At 45.3% G+C, this 18360-nt stretch overlaps 1 protein-coding gene across 1 annotated transcript; it reads right to left on the bottom strand.

Moving 5' to 3' along the window:
- Window positions 1-543: 543 nt before the first annotated feature.
- LOC113196147 (acyl-CoA desaturase 1) lies at window positions 544-10849 on the bottom strand. Its single transcript, XM_026407893.2, has 6 exons — window positions 10417-10849; window positions 9638-9926; window positions 6477-6607; window positions 5078-5283; window positions 3764-3996; window positions 544-1011 (listed from the first exon to the last, which is right to left on the bottom strand). The coding sequence occupies exons 1-6, from the start codon at window positions 10438-10440 to the stop codon at window positions 812-814; spliced, it is 1083 nt and encodes a 360-aa protein (XP_026263678.2). The 5' UTR covers window positions 10441-10849; the 3' UTR covers window positions 544-811.
- Window positions 10850-18360: the final 7511 nt, after the last annotated feature.

Here is an 18360-nt window from a genome sequence, read left to right as displayed (position 1 = left end):
CAGATGGAAGAATGCTGTGTAGAGGAGCTCAGTGTCTTTGCTAGGTAGGGTCCGATCCCTGCAAGAGCTTCCTTTCCCTCTTTTCCCATCTCCATGCTGTCCTTAATTATTAATCATGCCTTGCACACCAACTCTCTCTCCTGGTGATCTACCTGCTTTACAAGCCATATGCCAAATAAAAATAGTTTTCTATTCCATCTAGAAAAGCCTGGGCTGAATTAGCAGAGGATGTCACAGAAAGTTTCTTATATTTTTTTTAGCTTGAGCCACCTACTCAAAGCTCAGGAGAAAACTAGGAAAGAGTTATCTGGTACAAAGATCATTACATTTAGTTACTAGAATGTCTCGATGCTGGTAGGTGGACCCAGACCAATGGCTGACCAGCTGTTTGCCTCTGAGGCTATGAGGAAAATGAGAAAGAAAGGTAATTAAACGAAGCAAAGTCCAATGGAAATAGAAGAGAGAAAATAAGTGTATCAGCTTAACAGTGATTTTTCTCACTTTCAATACTCCTTTTTAGAATATTCAAATTTATTAATTCTTTTAAAAAATTGACACATAAAATTGTATGTATTCATCATGTACAATATGTTTGGAGGCATGTATACTGTGGAATGGTTAAAACTAGCTAATTAAAATATGTATTACCTCAAAAAATTATCAAAGCTTTTGCATTTTAAAAGAATCCTGTACTGGAATGGGTTAAGGTCATCACTTTTAGCAACCTGGTAGCATTACTCAGTAGTTAATCAACAGAACATTAAACCTCTGCCCAGATGGCTTTAGAAAGGGAACCTGGACAACCCCAAACTTAGGCACTCTTGTGGCTTCCATCTCCAGTTCTTTTAATCCTGGCCAAGACAGCGGCCTTGGATACTTTCTTCCTGTCATAAGCCAGGCCGAGGACAGCCATGCAGTCGATGAAGAATGTGGTAAAGTTGATGTGCCAGCGGTACTCACTGGCAGAGTAGTCATAGGGGAAGGAGTGGTGGTAGTTGTGGAAACCCTCACCTGGAACAAACCAAGGAGAGAAGTTAGGGAGCTCAGTAAATTGCTGTGTTCCTCATCTTGGCAACCTCTTACCCAGCAGGGCACCACAAACCTCTGAGAAAGCTCCTGTTGTTGAATGAATAGATGAACCCTGTGTCTTCTACTTAAGGCAAATAGATGCCCTCAGAGGCATATAAATAATGAATCAAGAAGCCCTAGTCACCCATGGCTGCCTGGGACCCTTTGTGAGAGAAAGTTTTTCTTGGGGGTAAGAGGATGAGACAGACCTGGTTCTGTTGAGAAATGATCATAAATTGTAAAATGCCAGAGCTCCAGTAAATACTGGCCTGAGACCACACACAGGCTCTTTGCCTTTGTGCATGTGTTGGGAGAGGGTCCAAAGGAAGAACTGTGGCTGTGCTTCTTACAAAGGTGAGTATATATAGTTAAGTGCTGTGGTATTTGCCTGTAATCTCAGCAATTGGGGAGGCTGAGGCAGGAGGATCATAGGTTCAAGGCCAACCTCAACAATGTATTGAGACCCTATCTCAATAAAAAATCAAAAGGGGTGGGGATATAGCTCAGTAGTAGAGTACCTTTGGGTTCAATTCCCAGTATAAAAAAATAAAGAAAAGAAAATGAAAAAAAGTTGAGTAAGCAACACACTTTTCTCCACCATACCTGTGCTCACCATTAAAGTGGGAGGTTGTGATAAAATGGCCGGCAACAGCCGAAAGTCAGAAGAAAGGAAGCTCAGCCAGGGGCCAGAGCTCCCCTAGCCTTGGCTAGTACACAATGGACTGATCTGGCTTCTAATTCTCTGAGTTTTGATCCTGGAGCAGGGGAGGTACTGATGAAATAGAAGTACTCTGAAAACACTTGTGAGATCCCCCTAACCTCTGAGATTCTGAGAACTCTTGGGATAAGCATTATTTCACTGTGCTGGAATGGAAAATAAAGAAATTTGGGATCCAGAACATTTCTGTAATTGGTAAAATGTTTGGCAACTCTTGGCAGGATTCTTCTTTCTCAACAGCTTTCAACACTAGCAACACTGGCCCTTATTGTGCCTAGGTAAAGAACAGGCATGATAAGAGAGGTTGTTGTACATTTTGTAGATAAAAACATCCCAAGATAGAACAGCAATGATAAGAATAGCAAGCAATCATAGGAGGTTCTGCCAAGCAAATGACTCCAACCTGGGCATCTCAAGGTGCCTATCCCTGTGTATACCAGACTGTCCATAGTATGCACTGGTAGGTGGAGGGATAACACTAAGGCTAAGGGTGACCCAGGATTGCCACTTCCACCTGTGGGCTTCACAGCAAGGCTCTGAGTGAGCACTCACCATGCCTGTAGGTATCAGATTTAAAATGAATCACACACACACACAGACAAGGAATGGAAAAAGGGGAGAGTCAATGGGAGCAACTGGGGCAAAGAGACAGCTGAAGAAAAGTTCTTAAGGATAAGCATGTGACTGTTGAGATAAGTCAAGACCAACAAGATGAGAATGGCAGGAAAGAGTGGAGGAGAGCAAAGGGCAAGGGAACAGGGACAAAAGAGCAGGTTTGCAGAAGCAAATGACAAATGGGAGAAAGTAAGATATTGGCAACTAGTTTGAACTGAGGGTCACAAAGAGCCTGCAGATGTGGAAGCTCACTGGAGTTCCATTTACAACACAGGACACATGTCAGTCTAGACTATTCCATTTCTATGAAAATCTCAGATTTGGACAGTGTATAGGTGATTTATTTCATTGTACATATTCTTACTTTGAAGAGTCAAAGTAAGTTTATGTACAATGCTAGAAGTTTCCTGAAAGGAGTCGGGAGATGTATGGAAGTAAAAAAGAGATAGGGTGGGGGGGGGGGGAGAACCCTTACAATGAAGGCAGTAAATATGACCTGGATTGAGAATATAGAGGAAGATATTAATGAGAAAAAAAATAGTGTTATACAGTCATGAGCATAGACTTGTGAGTGGGAGGGCTGCCAAGGTGCTACTCGATGAAGAACAGCTTTGATCCTGGTGAGAAGAAGCCAAGGAAAAACAACCTGAGCCTCAGTCAAAGACTATGTTCACTTAGAAAGGGCAGTAGTAAACAGTGAAGATAAATGGTAGAACTCTTTTTTTCCTACCTGGCAACTGGGAATGGAACTATAGAGACAAATAAACTCAAGAATATTCAATATCAGGTCATGAAGCAGGAACTTCTTATGAAACTATCTGCCTAGAAAAGGAAAACTCAGAGTGGCTCAATACAGGTAGCATTTAGAGATTATTTTTCAACTTAAAAATCAAAAAGTTATTATTTTTCACCTTTCCCATTTACACAAGTGTTGTTTCCTGAGAGTTAGAAGGTTTCAAGCCTGACCATAATAGGAAAGATCAGACAGTAGATGAGGGCAGAGTAGGTTCATCTAACAAGAAAATTCTACAAGGATGCTGAGCAGCTCAGAAAAGCTGCCTCCAATTCATTGCAGCATAAGTGTCTAGGGCCTCCCGGATCCTGTGGCGGCTATACTTGAAAACTGATGGGCTCTGGATTAAGGAAGCCCCAGGGCTGGGGCGGGGTGAGACATAACTGGATGGGCTTCTGAAGTTTCTGTCTTTGTTACCCTGGCTCTCATAAAAGTTGCCCAATACATTGCCCCTTAGTTTTATAGTGTAAGAACCGAGCTATAGTGATCATAAAAACACCTCATTTGGGTTGCTCCAGCTCCTAGCCAAATACCTTAATCAGCAGACCACTACATATCTTGTGACTTACCCACAGCTCCCAGAGAAACCAGTATATTCTCCCGAGAATCAATGTTCTTGTCATAAGGGCGGTATCCATAGAGGTGGGCAGCACTGTTCACCAGCCAGGTGACGTTGAGTACTATAGCATATCGCAGAAAAGTGGCAACACACAAGCTGTGTAGAAAAGTTTCACCCCAAAAGAACCAGGGCACCAGTGTGGGCAGGATGAAGCACATCAACAGGACAGCGGGCTTGTAGTACCTACATTGAAAGATCCCACAGTGAGTCTGCAGAAAGAGAACTCTCACACCTACCTGGACTGTCCACTCTCACTGGACTGAGCTACGTCCTTTCTCCCATACTGGCACAGGGTGACAGAAACCAGCACAAGTGAATAGGGTGGAAAAAGGTTTTGAGCACATAGTAGGAGTTCTACTGCCTAAGGTGTTGTCCATCTGCCTTAGAGCTCGCCTCTTGTCTTTCTGACTCAATGGTTACTTTCACCTGTCTTGGGAGCACCCTTTGAAACACACCCTTGCTGTGCCACATTGGTGCAGATGATTAGAGGTTCTCTGTTGCCACCAAATAAAATCGTAAGTCTACATCTGTGTCCATGACTATCCTATACTGTGAACATTTCTTGCATTTATTGATATCATTAACATAGCTCAGTGAGGGTCTGAAGGTGTAACTCAGCAATAGAGTGCTTACCTAGTCCATGAAACACATTAAGTCCCAAATATTCACATTAAGTATTCACATTAAGTGAATATTTCAATGAAATTGGGCTATTAAAACAGATTAGAAATCATAGTCTATAACTTTTACATATGTGTACATATATCATTCTATTAATAAATATTAATTAATATAATCTTTTAAAAATATTCAGTTGTTGATGGACTTTTATTTTATTCATTTATTTATATGCTGCGCTGAGAATTGAACCCAGAGCCTCACACCGTGAGGTAAGCACTCTACCACTGGGCCACAACTCCAGCCCCTAATTAATTTAATCTTACTCTTATAAAATCACATTGTATATTGTATGATAATATTATATAACATATTTAAGTTTTTATATGTGTTCCACATCTGGGGTGGTGGAATAAAATGGGCTAAGGCCCTGAGTTCTATTCTCAGGATGCAGTCCCCTCCCTGCAAATGATCAGAAAGTAACAGCAATAAACTATGGCTATGGGCTTATAGAATGTTAAATATGAGGACTTAAATGATTTTGAATTTACAGACCCAACAATCCTCTTGTCTTATAAGTGAAAACTGGAGGTCCCAAACATAAATGCCGGGGCCACATCCCCAGCCCCATCCTCCCTTCACTCACCTCCTCTGGAACATCACCAGCTTCTCAGCTTTTAGGTCAGACAGGTCCAGGGTCGCCCCCTTCTCTTTGACAGCTGGGTGTTTGCGCACCAGCAGCCAACCCACGTGAGAGAAGAAGAAGCCGCGGCGGGAGTTGTGAGGGTCAGCATGTGTTTCTGAGAATTTGTGGTGGGTACGGTGATCTCGGGCCCATTCATAAACATCATTCTGGAGGGACAGAGAAGAGGAACACAGGCCTGAGGAGAGATGCCCTCCTGGGAGAAGTCCAATGCCTGGATGTCTGCAAGGGCCCACGGCTCTCAGCCCAAGCATACAGTCCCCAGGAGTCTGGCCCAATGAGGCAGTGGCCTTGGATCCTATAGGTTGTTGGTATGTGGATAAAGCTATGGGGAACTCTATCTTGATGCCTTCACAAGTGACAGGTCATGACAGTGACCGAGGCCACATTCAAAAAGACCTCTGATACTATCTGGGACTCTTTCCATCCCTTCAAAAATGTGCCTACATGTCTCTTCCTCCCTTTGCCCCATATGGACAACATCGAGAGCATCAAACTGTAGGGTACTAGGGCAGAGATGGTTATGCAATTGTGGTAAGCACCTCACATGTTGCCAAAGAGAGGGGACTAATATGTTTTTGTTTTCCTCTAGATACAAGTTAAACCCCACACAAGGCATCCTGTGCCCATTGCTATAATGTCACAGCTAGGAGAGTCCCCTTCCTCAATTCCCTTCATTCTTTTATAAACATGTGCCTCAATCATTCTCAGTAGTTGACCTAGCCAAATAGCAACCCCAGATCAGATGACAACGTTGGTCAATCCAACCGCAGTAACTCAAGTTTCCTCATCTGTAAAGGGGAGAGAATAACAGGACCTACCTTGTGATACTTGTAAGAACTCAAGGAGTTAATCTATGTCAAGTGCATAGCACAGTGCACACAGCAATGCTATAGAAGTGTTTGTTCTTATTACCTGAAACAACAGAGTTCCTAAGTCTCTTAGCCATCAATCTCAAAGGAATTGTAGTAGGGTTCAAAGATAATCTCCTTAAAGCATGAGTTTATTATCCACCGTCTGCCCAAGACACCAGGCTCAGTGCATGCCCCTTTATGATGAAGGACTACAACACCCACAATGCATGAGGACACAGGAACCTTGATAATAATCCTATACCTTCAGAGCCTTTGCTATTTAACCCCTATTTTCCTTCCTAATGACTCCGAGTATTCCATGTCAGATGCAGCCAAGCACGGAGCCTATACTTAGAGATGACCACAAGAGACAAGAAAGGGTAATGACTATCCTGCTAGGGATCTGCTCTCGGCACTGATCCCCTCCATGACACCCTGGGTCATTGATAGGGTGGTGACAAAAGAGCTGAGCAGCATCGGCTTCTCACCTGGAACGCCATGGTGTCGGCAAAGATCAGGAAGAGCCGCAGAGGCAGCCGCGCTTTGTAAGTTCGGTGGCTCCACAGGCGATGAGCTCCTGCAGTGATGCCCAGGACACTGATTAAATAGTACACATAGGCTGCCAGGACAAGATGATAGGGAAGTCACCAACAGGAAAGTTCCATGGGAAAGCATATCAAAGCAATTCTCTTATGCCACAAGTCATGTGTTCTTTAGGCTTTGAGTATCAGCTTCAGCTGAACCACAGGGCTGCCTCGTTACCTTTAGCTCCTGAAAAGTGACCATCACCTCCCTGTCTCTCCACCTAGGAGAGTGGAGAGGACTCCCAGGGACTGAGGAGGCAGAATGGCAAGAGAGGAATAAAACTCTCATGACTATGCCACTATCATTGTCCGTATGAGCGTTTGACCTTCAGCTGACCTTCTCTAAGGTGTTCAGTGCCTCAAAATATTCCCATAGAGCTTAGGAACTATGAGCAAGTGATTTTCAAAATGAGCAGCCAGAGCATATCTGGGCATTGATCAATTGGAGCTCTATGGTGTAGGGGACATTCAGGGCATGCATCACTATGGCTATTTAACAATCAGTGCAAAAGTATTTCAATATTGTATCAGGCAGAGTGGCCTGATAGGAAAGTCAGACCTGCACACAGTCATATTTGCAATTAGACTCAGTCTTTACCAGGGATGTTAATATTCTCATATTCACCATGAAAGAGGCTGGTACTCTTAATATTGCATGTTGTAGGTGGGGAAATAGATGCTCTAGAGATTCCTGCTTAACAAGGATCACACATTCCTTCATAACAAGGAAAATGGGAGCCTTGGTTTGAATCTAGGTTTTGTGTCACAAGAAGTTCTTGTTCTACCTCTATTATCCACCCTGCAAGATCCGTGCCCAGGTCCCCAGTCTCTCCTTTGCCAAGCCCCCGAACCCAGTCAATACTAATTCTAGACAACACTGAGAGATAATCAAAGCTGGCATAGGAACACTGCAATATTGTCCTGCCTCAGCCTCCTCTAGGCCTGCAGGATCAGGAGGCAGTAGATATGATGTCTACTGGGGAAGGGGGCAAAGGTGTACCTATCTTGTTAAGCAGCTCTAGCAGGCAGGGGCTCAGGCCTTGGGAGAAACTAACAATTTTTCATTCCCAGGAGCCAGCTGGAAACAATGGATCCTAAGGGGCCAAGAACATAGCTGTGGTGGAACACAGGACACATTGTAACAAATTGTCCCATGTTCTTCTGGAGCTAGAGATAACAGTTTGCTTAAACAGCCCCCTCTTCTCCTTCCCCTCCCCACCAAATCTGTCTCCTTCCAGATCCCCCAAAACAGCCACATAGTCTCTGGGCTTGAAGCCCCAGGTGATTCTTTGCCTCTGGCCACACGGTGATTGAAATCTGATACTTTTTACCCATATCTGGAAAAACCACAGTGGACCCAGAGCCCTGCATCACCAGGAGGAAAGAAAGGGCTTTAGGCGAAGCAGAAGCCTCAGTTGAGAGGCTAGGAAGTATATAGGATTGTTTCACCGTGCAGAGTGCAGATGGCCCTGGGATATTGGCATTGAACTAGGACAAGACCCCAGGCACTGTGGTGCCCATTCTATCCACATTTGTTGGTCTATCAAATAGAAGGCTTGATATGTTACATTCATTCTCTCTCCCCCAGAGAGTCCCTGTTGATGGTCAAGCAACATCTTACAGGTTTGTCCAGAAAAGTAGCTTTGCCCTTGGGCCCTCACTATTGTTAGAGACATCTTTTCAGCTCTGCCCTGGGGGCTCTTTCACAATCTACAGACAGATCTCTCAAAATAGCTGATTCAGGAGAAATGCTGGGATAACACACATTGTCCTAAGGAACAGAACCTTCCCATCCTAAAAATATTGTCACCATTTGGTACTTGGAAAAACTGCAATCCAGAGAAAGGGGATATTCTCAGTTGCATTTCCATTGGCACCTTGAAAATTCTCTAAGAAAAGTTCAAGGGGCCAAACATTACTACCTATCGGACCTAAGAGATTCAGAGGGAAACAGACAGTCTAACACCTACCCAAACAGCCCTTCCACCACTGCCCTCCAAGAGAGCTGCCAGACAGTTCCCCCACTCCTAAATTTATTCCAGAAAATTTCTAGTTGGCTTATGGAGAAGAGATCCTGACTCCCCAACTGCTCAGAGAGCAGCAATTGGACACCTGGGTCTCTAGAGCTCCCTACTCCTCCTTCCCAACTCAGGCTTCAGGGGCAGAGATGAATTTGCCTGCAAAGCACACGTGCAGGTCCAGGAGGCAGGCCAGGTATCAGCGACTAGTCATGGATCCCTGAAAGAGCTGAGCTAAGGGCAGGTCAGGAAGGAACTGGTGACCTTATCCCTCATTACAGCAGCCTGGGAATGAGAAGAGGCCAGGGAGGTGCTGATGTTAGGTGTTGGGTCCTTGGTCCTTCACAGCCTTAGGAGAGGAAGGCAGGATCTGGGAAGGTGGGGAATGGAACATGAAGCATTTCTGCAATGTTCTTTCTTTCTAAGCACATATGTTGCATTTGTGGTAGTCAGGAGAACTATCTGGAATAAAGAGCAACACATCTGTGCAACTTGGGTCATGATAGTCAATAGTTCCTCTCTGACAAACCAGCCAAATCTGGTCAAGGGGTCAAGATGAAAATCATTTTGTGGATAAGACTTGTGTTTATCCTTTTTCCATGATCTGGCCTCCTAAGCAGTTTCCCCTTGCTTCGACGCCTGACTTTGTTTAACACATTGCTCATGAAGCCCCAGGTCTAGCATCAGGTTCCTATGCCGCCCAAGTAGAGTCCTTGATTTTCTTGAAGTATTCATGGTGGGGACAGGAAGCCATGTAAATGACTTAACTTTCTTTCAGGGACAGCCACCTCTGTGCCACAGGCCTACACCTAAAATCCTGCAGTGTATGGTCACAGGGCTCACTCCCAGCACCCCTGTTAAGGATGGACACTCCTGCATCCCAATCCTATAAGGCTCTGTTCTCATCCCAGTTAGTCCTTCAAGCAACCAAACACACATAGCTGGCTAATCCTGGACAGAGTTGGGGCCTCTGCTCTGTGTTAACACTACCATATTAAAGTGCAGTGGAAATTTGGGTGCTGGTTCAGGACAAGGGAAACTGCTTACCACTGAGCAAAGTGTAGAACTTGCAGGTGGGAACCAATGTAATCCCATACAGGGCTCCCAAGTGCAGCAAACTCATGAGGATGATGTTTCTCCAGACATACTCAAGCTTGGGCCTGGGGCCCTCTGCATCCTGATAGCTGGGGTCGTATATGTCATCTTTCATTTCAGGGCGTATATCTTCCCCCAAGTAGAGAGGGGTCTTCTCCAACTTCTCTCCCCCATTCTTCAGGGTCCCCTTGGGAGGCGCTGTGATGGTGGTGGTGGTGGTGGTGGTGTAGGAGCTGGATATCTAGAAGGCCAGGAAGTGGAGAGTCAGGAGACAGCAGGGACTGGGAGCCCAGGAGGGCTTTCATTTCTAATGCAGTTGGGGAAGTGTGCAGGAGAGGCACAGACTCTTCCCCAGTGCCCAGGTTACATGAAGGTGGCCTGTAACCCGAGATGGAATAGGGAGAAGCTTCCAGAAAATGTGCAGATAGATTGCAAATGAAACTTCAAGGTAAAGGGACAGAAGGAGGGAGGGGAAAACATACCAACACACAAAGGAAACCGTGTATAAGGGCATCCGCAGGACCGCAGTTTTCTTTAAAGCTCAAGAAGCAAAAGTTGATAAATCAACCCTCTAGATTAAAACCCACACCCCAACCGTGGGCAGCAAAACTCGGGAAAGAAGGCCCGTTCCTCACAGAAGCTCTTAACTGTCTCCCCCACTAACCAGTCGTCTACAAGCCCCATTCGCGCCCACCAAGCCGCGGGACGGAGGCCACTTCTGGGACGCTCACCTCCTGCAGCATGTGGGCGGGCATCTGGCTCTCGGGTGCTGGGATCGCCCTCCCAGGGCTGAGGCTGCGGAGCGAATTTGGCACAGCTGAGACTGAGGGTGGACTTCGGTTCAGGGGCCCGCTTGAGCGGGGCGTCGGTGGAGCTGCGCTCGGAACACCTCTCTGCTGTGGCACGCTGGATGGTTGGGCAGGCCCGACCCGCTGTGCGCGGATCTCTCTGGGCTCGGAATTTAAGGAGCAGATCTGGCAGTGGGTGGACGGTGCCGGGTATTTCCCCAGGCACCTTTTATCCGCTGCCAACAAGGGGCAAAGTGCGCAGAGCTGCTTGGCTGAGACAGCCTGGCGTGGAGGTGAGGGAGGGAGAGGGGAGGGGACAAAGAGCAGAGATGAGCAACGACCCGAGCCAAGGCTCTGGGATGCTGCAGGCGGCAACACCACGCCGCCTCTGCCCCTGCCTCTGCCTCTGCCTCTGCGAAATGCTAATGAGGCTCTTGTAAACTCTGGCCTGTCATTGGCCAAAGGGAATTTGGTGCCACCTCGTCCTGCGGTTACCATTGGCTGGGCGCAATCTGCTGTTGCCTCTGCCGCCAGCTCCTCGCCCCCCTCCCCTCTTTTTCTCCTTCTCCGTTTCTCTTCCACCCTCTCCTGGGCCTCTGCCCCGGCACCCCGCGGCTTTGGGCGCGTCGGGGAGGTTTTTCTCTGGACGTGGGAGAGGATTTGGTTCGGCACTGGGGATGCATTACAAGCCCAGTATTGGTCACAGCGAATGGTTGGGCACTGATGAAATTGCACGGGGAACTGTGGGGAAGCCACGGTGGCGCCCAACACACAGTTCCATCCTGTCTTCCCTTTCCTTCAGACGCGTGGGAGGGGAGACTTGTCTTCCACCTGGGAGACTGAAGCGGAGAGGTCTGGTGCAGTCCTAACCCGTGCCCGGCTCCAACTCCTATATGCTAACCTGAGACAGCCCAGAACTTTGGCTCTAGAGCAGACAAAGGTGTGCCTGCGTACCACGACCCGGCTCAGTCACAGGGCATACTGCTGGGAACGGCCACCGCCAGGCATCAGCGGGTAATCTGGTTCCAATGCCCATGCCTCCAAAATGTGTATGGGAAGGTTTAGAGATCCTTCTGCTTGTCAGGTTAGAATTTTGGAGTCTTCTGCATGGGGAAAGGAAGGAAACACAGACAGGTGTTTTCGCCCAGCGATATGGAATAAGAATAGGGAGGAGGTATTAAACGAATCCTGCAAGCCAACTTACAAAGAGTCACTATATTGAAAACTCTCTGTAAACCTGTGATGGGGTACTGCATAAATAAAAGTAGTTCCATTTTTTTAAATGGAATCATGGGGGGGAAAAAAGGAGACATGGAAAGACCAAATAACTTGCCCACAGTGGTAGCAGCCAGAAAGTGGTGGAACTAGGAGGTGAACACAGAAATATGATTCTGGAGCTCAAGCTCAGGACCCTACTTCCCTGGTACCCTGAGTGCTCTGACCTCAGAGACCTGTCCCTCAGGGATCCATCTTCCCGGGACCTGTGGGAGTCCTACCAGGAGAGCTTGGAGCCAGGCAGGCTGTGCGTTCACCTAGGTTGCTTCCATGCCCAGGTCACATCCTGCTCTGGGAAGAGAGGCAGATGAGGAGGTAAGGAAAAAAGGCATTTGGGATTGTCTGGGAGCAGGACAGAGCTGTGCCCTCTGGTCTCAGGGGCAGGCCAACTCCCTGACTAGTGATCAAGCACCTCCATTTCTAGTCATGGCTCACTGGCTAGTGGGAAGATGCCAAATGAGCCTAGGTGATCTCAGAGGTGGAAGCTCATGAGGTGATGGCTCAGAAGGCAGGGTGTGAAAGCCAAGTCCACCAGTGCTGCTTCTCTTCAGGTTCTCTCAGCAATGTGTGCTCTGCTAAATTCCTTTGCCAACTGCAGGTGTTCTCTTCTTGGAGAAAAATTCAATATTTCTTTTGGGGTGTGCTCTTAGATGTGCCTGAAGATGGCTCTCCCTTTTGAGATCAACTTTTCTTCTCTTTAAAGAATGCATTTGAGTCTCATTTCCTCTACACCCTGGACTTCATCAGGGAACAATATGAAAAATGAGAGTTCCCTGGAACCTGCCCTCCTACTATGCATAGTCTGTGGTACATAGTGCCGCTAGCATTACTATAGGGCTGTTGATGTTACTTAGGCCAGTGCCATGTAATTTTTGTGCCAGAGAATAAAGAGGAGGCCTGCCAAAACAATAAGGTAGAGGTAGAACAGAAGCCCTGTATTTCTTTTCAAACAGGCTATTGCCCTGTGGACAAAGTTCTAGGAGTCCACGAAAGTTCTGACTTAAGGAGAAGGAGATTCAGGAATAAGAGGTCAGAGCAGTTTAATGTGGATAAGCAAGATATCTGTGATGGTGTCACTCACTATCTTCAAACCTCAGAAGGTCACCCCTGCCCACAAAATAAGACTGCACAATAAGGACAAAATTTTTGAAAAAGCATGAATTGTGGTATTGGAAAATATTATTTCAGTGATGATTAGAATTTATAAACAACAATGCAATTCATATTTATTTACAATAGGGTTTTCTCCTCAACTGATATTTTAGCATAGAAAAGTACAAAGAATGCTTGGGAGATAGAGATTGGTACTATAAGCATTCCTATATGAAAGGGCACAAGGAATCACATCACTTTGAAATTTTAATTTGGATTCTTCAACTTAAAAGAACAAGACAAAAAAATGCCGCATGTAGTAATCTTAAGTAAATAAATTGTTAATAACAAGAATTTATAGTAATCAATCTCCCTATTCATTCAGTCCTTCCCAACTGTTTTTGGATCTGATACTGGAACCTGGAACCTGCTCTAACACTATGTATAGCCTCTATTCAGAACAGAATTGGGAGTGCAAATCTATGGTTGAAAGCATTCTCTGCTTCACCTCCATTTCTCTGGGTGCCTTGTACTTGAGTCTGGAAGAACTGATGTCCCTTATGCTACCTAATACATGGCCAGTAACACCCTGAGTCAGAGCAATATTTCGATGAGTTTTGGGCCAGATTTTAGTTGTCCCTTATCTACACTCCTGGAAAATTGTTACTGCTGATGTGAACTTCACTAGAACATAATTTAGAATTGAATGATATGTCTATTTTAGCATTCATTGCATTCTCCTTCATTAGCATGAAAAATTTAGAGTTACTTCTACTAAAGGGAAAAAGCTACCTTCAATTAATCACCTGAGAATTTTTTTAAGGGAAGAAATATTGATGGCACACAACTACTTAACAAATGTTGCACTTTACTAATTGTTAAAAAAATTATGATAATTTGTCACTAATAAAGACTTAACAATATTCAATATTGTGGAGAATGAGATGAGATAAGCATTCTTGGAAATGCTAGGAGCAGGATATATTGATTTGCCCACATATTCATCTCAACATTATTTCTAACATTAAAAAAATAAGGTAATAGGGGACTGGGGTTGTGGTTCAATGGTAGAATGCTTGCCTAGCATGTGTAAGGCACTGGGTTTGACTCAGCACCACATAAAAATAAAATAAAGATATTGTGTCCATCTACAGCTAAAAATATTTTTTTTAATAATGCAATAAAACAATCTTATAAATGATAGAATATGATATGGCTACAACAAACATTTTGGATATATATGCATATATATGTGTATATGTGGTACAAACACAAAAACGTCTAATGCACTGAGGGTGTAGCTCGGTGATAGAGTGCTGGATTAGCATGCAGGATGCCTTGGGATTGACCCCCAGCACTTTGAAAAAAAATATTAAGCATTTCTATGGTCATAGAATAATGACGTTCACATACAATTATTTAAAAACATAGTTGTGTGATCTCAACAATGTAAAAAATATTATAGAAAGAATAAAGGGGGAAAAAAGAAATGTTAAGCTGAGATCCTGGTTCTGAAATTTACTGAGATACCTGGTAACTATGGGCAATTTCCTTTATTCTGTGAGCTTCAATGTCCTCATCTGTAAAATAAGTATACTAGTATTTGGGTTGGGAGAGTGTTGTAAATATTTAACAAGATATTAAATTCATTAGTATAGTCTTGGATACATAGTAAATTACAATTGTTGTTATTTCATTTACATCCAGGGTCTTTCATTTTGGTATGTAAAGTGCGCCATGATTGTACTTGGAGTGTCCTCTTCAGCCTTAATTTTCACTTCCCTCTTGGTATCACTTAGGCCTTCATCAAGCTGCACAAGAGAGGTTAAAACAGATGTGCATGCACACCTATATATACACATTCAACTTGTATATGAATATTCATAACAGCCCCAAATAGGAACAATGCAAATTTCCATCCACTGATTAATTGGTAAGTAAGAAGTGGTATGGTCACACAATGGAAGATTATTTGGTAATAAAAAATGAAGTACTTGCACATACTGTGACATAAATTGATCTTAAAAATAGAATGCCAGCTGGGCGTGGTGGTGCACGCATATGCCTGTCATCCTAGCAACTCAGTAGGCTGAGGCAGGAGGATCAGAAGTTCAAAGCCAACCTCCGCAACTTAGTGAGGACCTAAGCAACTTGGTGAAACCCTGTCTCAAATAAAAATAAAAAGGGCTGAGATATAGCTCAGTGGTTAACACCCCTGGGTTTAATCCCTGGTGCAAAAAACAAAAAACAAACAACAACAAGAAGAAAAAATGCTAAATTTAAAAAGCCAGTTGCAAAGGACCACATGTTGCATGATTTTCTTTATATGAAATGTCCTGAATTGGGCTGGGGTTGTGGCTCAGAGGTAGAGTGCACGCCTACCATGTGTGAGGCACTGGGTTCCATTTTCAGCAACACATCAAAATAAAATAAAGATATTGCATCCGCCTATAACTAAAAAGTAAATATTAAAAAAAAAAAGAAATGTCCTGAATAGGCAAATTTATACACAGAAAGCAGATTGATGTTTTCCCAGGCCTTGGATGGAGGATGACGGAAGATGGCTCAAGAGTGCAGGGTCGGGGCTGGGGTTGTGGCTCAGCGTTAGAGTGCTCGCCTAGCATGTGCAAGGCCCTGGGTTCGATCCTTAGCACCACATAAAAATAAATAAATAAAATAAAGTTAAAAAAAAAAAAAAAAAAAAGAGTGCAGGGTCATTTTGGGGGGTAATGAAAATGTTTTAAAATTGATTGTGGCAATTAACCTTGTGAATATGATAAAAGCCATTATATTGTGTGATATAAACCGGCAAATTATATGATATAGAAATTATATCTCAAAAAATACTTCTAGCCACTTCACCTTTTCCATCAGCCCCTGAGGATCCTGAGGTTGTCAACTTGCTCAAGTAAACAAGCACACTGAGATGCTTGTTATGCAACCAGCCCCACTATCCAATCCATCCTCACTACACATGGCATTGTGCATTGGGACAGAAAGTCAGAACAGCAGAAATTGTCTAGATCTCTCAGGCTTTCCATGGCAAAGGGCGATGTGGGGAGGGAGGGATAAAAGCCAGCATGTGCTCCTGTCTCAGTGTTGGCCCCAGCCAGTTCTCTGGGCACAGAGAAAGGGGCAGAGCCCTCCTGGGATGTGGACTTCTCCCTGTCTAGTGATCCAAGCTGAACCCCAGGCATCAGACAACCAGGGAGATGATGCAAATGGATTTGCCCTCCTCCCACCCAAGGACAGGACCCAGGGTGGCCTGCCCTTCTGCAGCCTATCTGGGCAACACTGTGCCTGGAGGAAATGGGAAAAACAGGCAATGAGGACCCACTGCTATGAACACATACTTCACTCATTCAGAGAATGTTTATGAACCATCCACAAGGCCCCAGACTCAGGGAAAGAACTGAGGTCCCAGGAGCTCCACTTGGGCAGTTCTCATAGTTAATGACATACTGATGGGACCTCACCACAGGGCATTGTAGACTCAAGAGGAAAGACACAGGCAAAACCAGCCTGGGAGAAGCAGGGAAGAGACGCTGGTAAGAAATCCCCAGGGGCCATTGACATTAGGTGTGAAGATCAGATGACACTTCAGGAGCCCACAAGAGGGAAAGAGATTCTAACATGACACTTTACTGATGAGGACCCTCAAATATGGCTCCTCCCAGACCCCAGACTTGAGAGATGGTGCCTCAGGTCCTCAGGTGGGTGGCCCTGGATGAGAAAAGGCCAGAGTACTCATCCAGCCCAGTTTATGGGATTACCAGACATGTGTCCCTCTATACTGTGAGAGAGCTGTCCCTGACCTCCCTTTTAAGCCCTTTCCCCCTTTTTTCCTGTCCAATAGACAACCTGTGTGTGTATGTGTGTGTCTGTGTGTCTCCGTGTATACGTGCACACGCAAAGGCAGGTTTGAAGTCACAGGTTATTTTTTTTTTAATTTTTAAGTGTTTATTTTTTAGTTATATACAATACCTTTACTTTGTTTATTTATTTTTATGTGGTTCTGAGGATCGAACCCAGGGCCTCATGAGTACTAGGCGAGCATTCTACCGCTGAGCCACAACCCCAGCCTGAAGTCACAGGTTATTGTACAAGCAGAGAGAATTCTTCCAGACTACCTGTCTCTGGGGGGCCTGCAGCTCTGCAAATCAGAGCATGAGTGTGACTGGGCAGCTAATGTCTCAGGGCAGTGTGGTGATGGAGGATGATAACCAGGCAGGTGAGAGCTGGGAATAAAGGTCTTAAGACAAGGCCAGGGCTAGAGATTTCTGTGCTTTTCCTCAGTCAACTCAGCCTGAGTGCAAAGAGAGCTCTAGAAACCTTTTTACTCTCCTGGTCTTCTCTTTGCTCTGCAGTAACCTCACTCACACTGATGTCATCCATGCTTTTCTCTGATAGCACTGAGCTGGTCACAGGAGGCTGCAAGGTCCAGAGGGCAGCTGGCACTGTCCTAAGCCAAGATTCCCCAGGGCGTTTCCCAACCAGGAGTGTGTATCTCTCCCATCTCATCCCTCTGTGCCAAGGTATCCACGGGGGCGGGGGGAGGGGTTGGGTGTTGACTGTGCCACCCTGTGCCCGCTGAAAAGTCAATGCTCCACTCTGTTTGGGGGATGAAGTCAAAGCTCTGCTGCCACCCTGGGGAGATCACAAATTTCTAAGAGAAATGAGGACAAAGCACAATAGCAAACCACACAGGCCAGCATCTCAAAGGGCACAGAGTGTAAACACGCCATATCAAATGGTAGGAGTTCAGGGAAGAGGAAGAGAAGAGCCCCTAGAATTGGGTAGGCAAGAGAATGACGTCGAGGGTGATTGCTGTGGCGGTACTTTAAGCTTCTCTTCATGTGCACTGTGCTAGGTGCAATTACAATCTAGCAACGTTCACCCACAAGTTACTCCCACTTTGCAAGGCTCAGAAAAAGTTGCTGGGTGGGAAATTCTGTGGCAGGAATGTGCCAGATCTTTACATCTGCCAGGTATGTGCAAGGACTCTGAATATTTTATCTGGCAAGTAGCTCATTCCAATCACAGAACCACATGCCAAGCAGAGTCAGAAGCACACTTGCTGTGCCCTGCTTCTCCTGTGTCCACTAGCACACTCCCATTGCCAGGGCCCCATTCCAGGCTGCAGATACCCTGGAAACTGGGAAAGGTAGAGTCAGCTAGAAGTGTCTTCCTTCTGCTCCACGGCCCCACTGCACCTTCCTCTTCTCCCCTCCATCCTAGAGGGAAAAGGGGAAGTCCCAAGCAAGCCCTTGGCATTGTCCTTGACATCAAAGGTGTAAGTGACTATAATCCTAGTGGATTTCCAAGCTTCTCTCTGCAACCTCCCCACGAGGGGTTGACTGGATTTCTTTTCAAAACCCAAAGTTATTTCCTTCTACCTGCTCTGAATTTTCAATGTTATCTGGCCCAGACATGTTCTTGGAGAATCCTTGATTTTCCCCTGTCTTCCTTTAGTGCAGCAACCCAGAGAGCCACCTGCATTCCTCTCCCTGTAGTTGAGAA

This window comes from Urocitellus parryii, chromosome 5 (genome assembly GCF_045843805.1).
Source record: "Urocitellus parryii isolate mUroPar1 chromosome 5, mUroPar1.hap1, whole genome shotgun sequence".
NCBI classification, from domain to species: Eukaryota; Metazoa; Chordata; class Mammalia; order Rodentia; family Sciuridae; genus Urocitellus; species Urocitellus parryii.
This window is presented reverse-complemented; position numbering and strand designations above follow the sequence as displayed.

Bases quoted from the DNA above. Each gene is read 5' to 3' on its own strand.
- LOC113196147 (XM_026407893.2), bottom strand. From the start codon at position 10,440: ATGCCCGCCCACATGCTGCAGGAG. The intron at 6,608-9,637 runs GTAAGCAGTTTC...TTGTCCTGGCAG, and splicing joins GTTCTACACTTTGCTCAGTG to CCTATGTGTACTATTTAATC. The intron at 1,012-3,763 runs GTAAGTCACAAG...GGTTTGTTCCAG, and splicing joins GGTTTCTCTGGGAGCTGTGG to GTGAGGGTTTCCACAACTAC.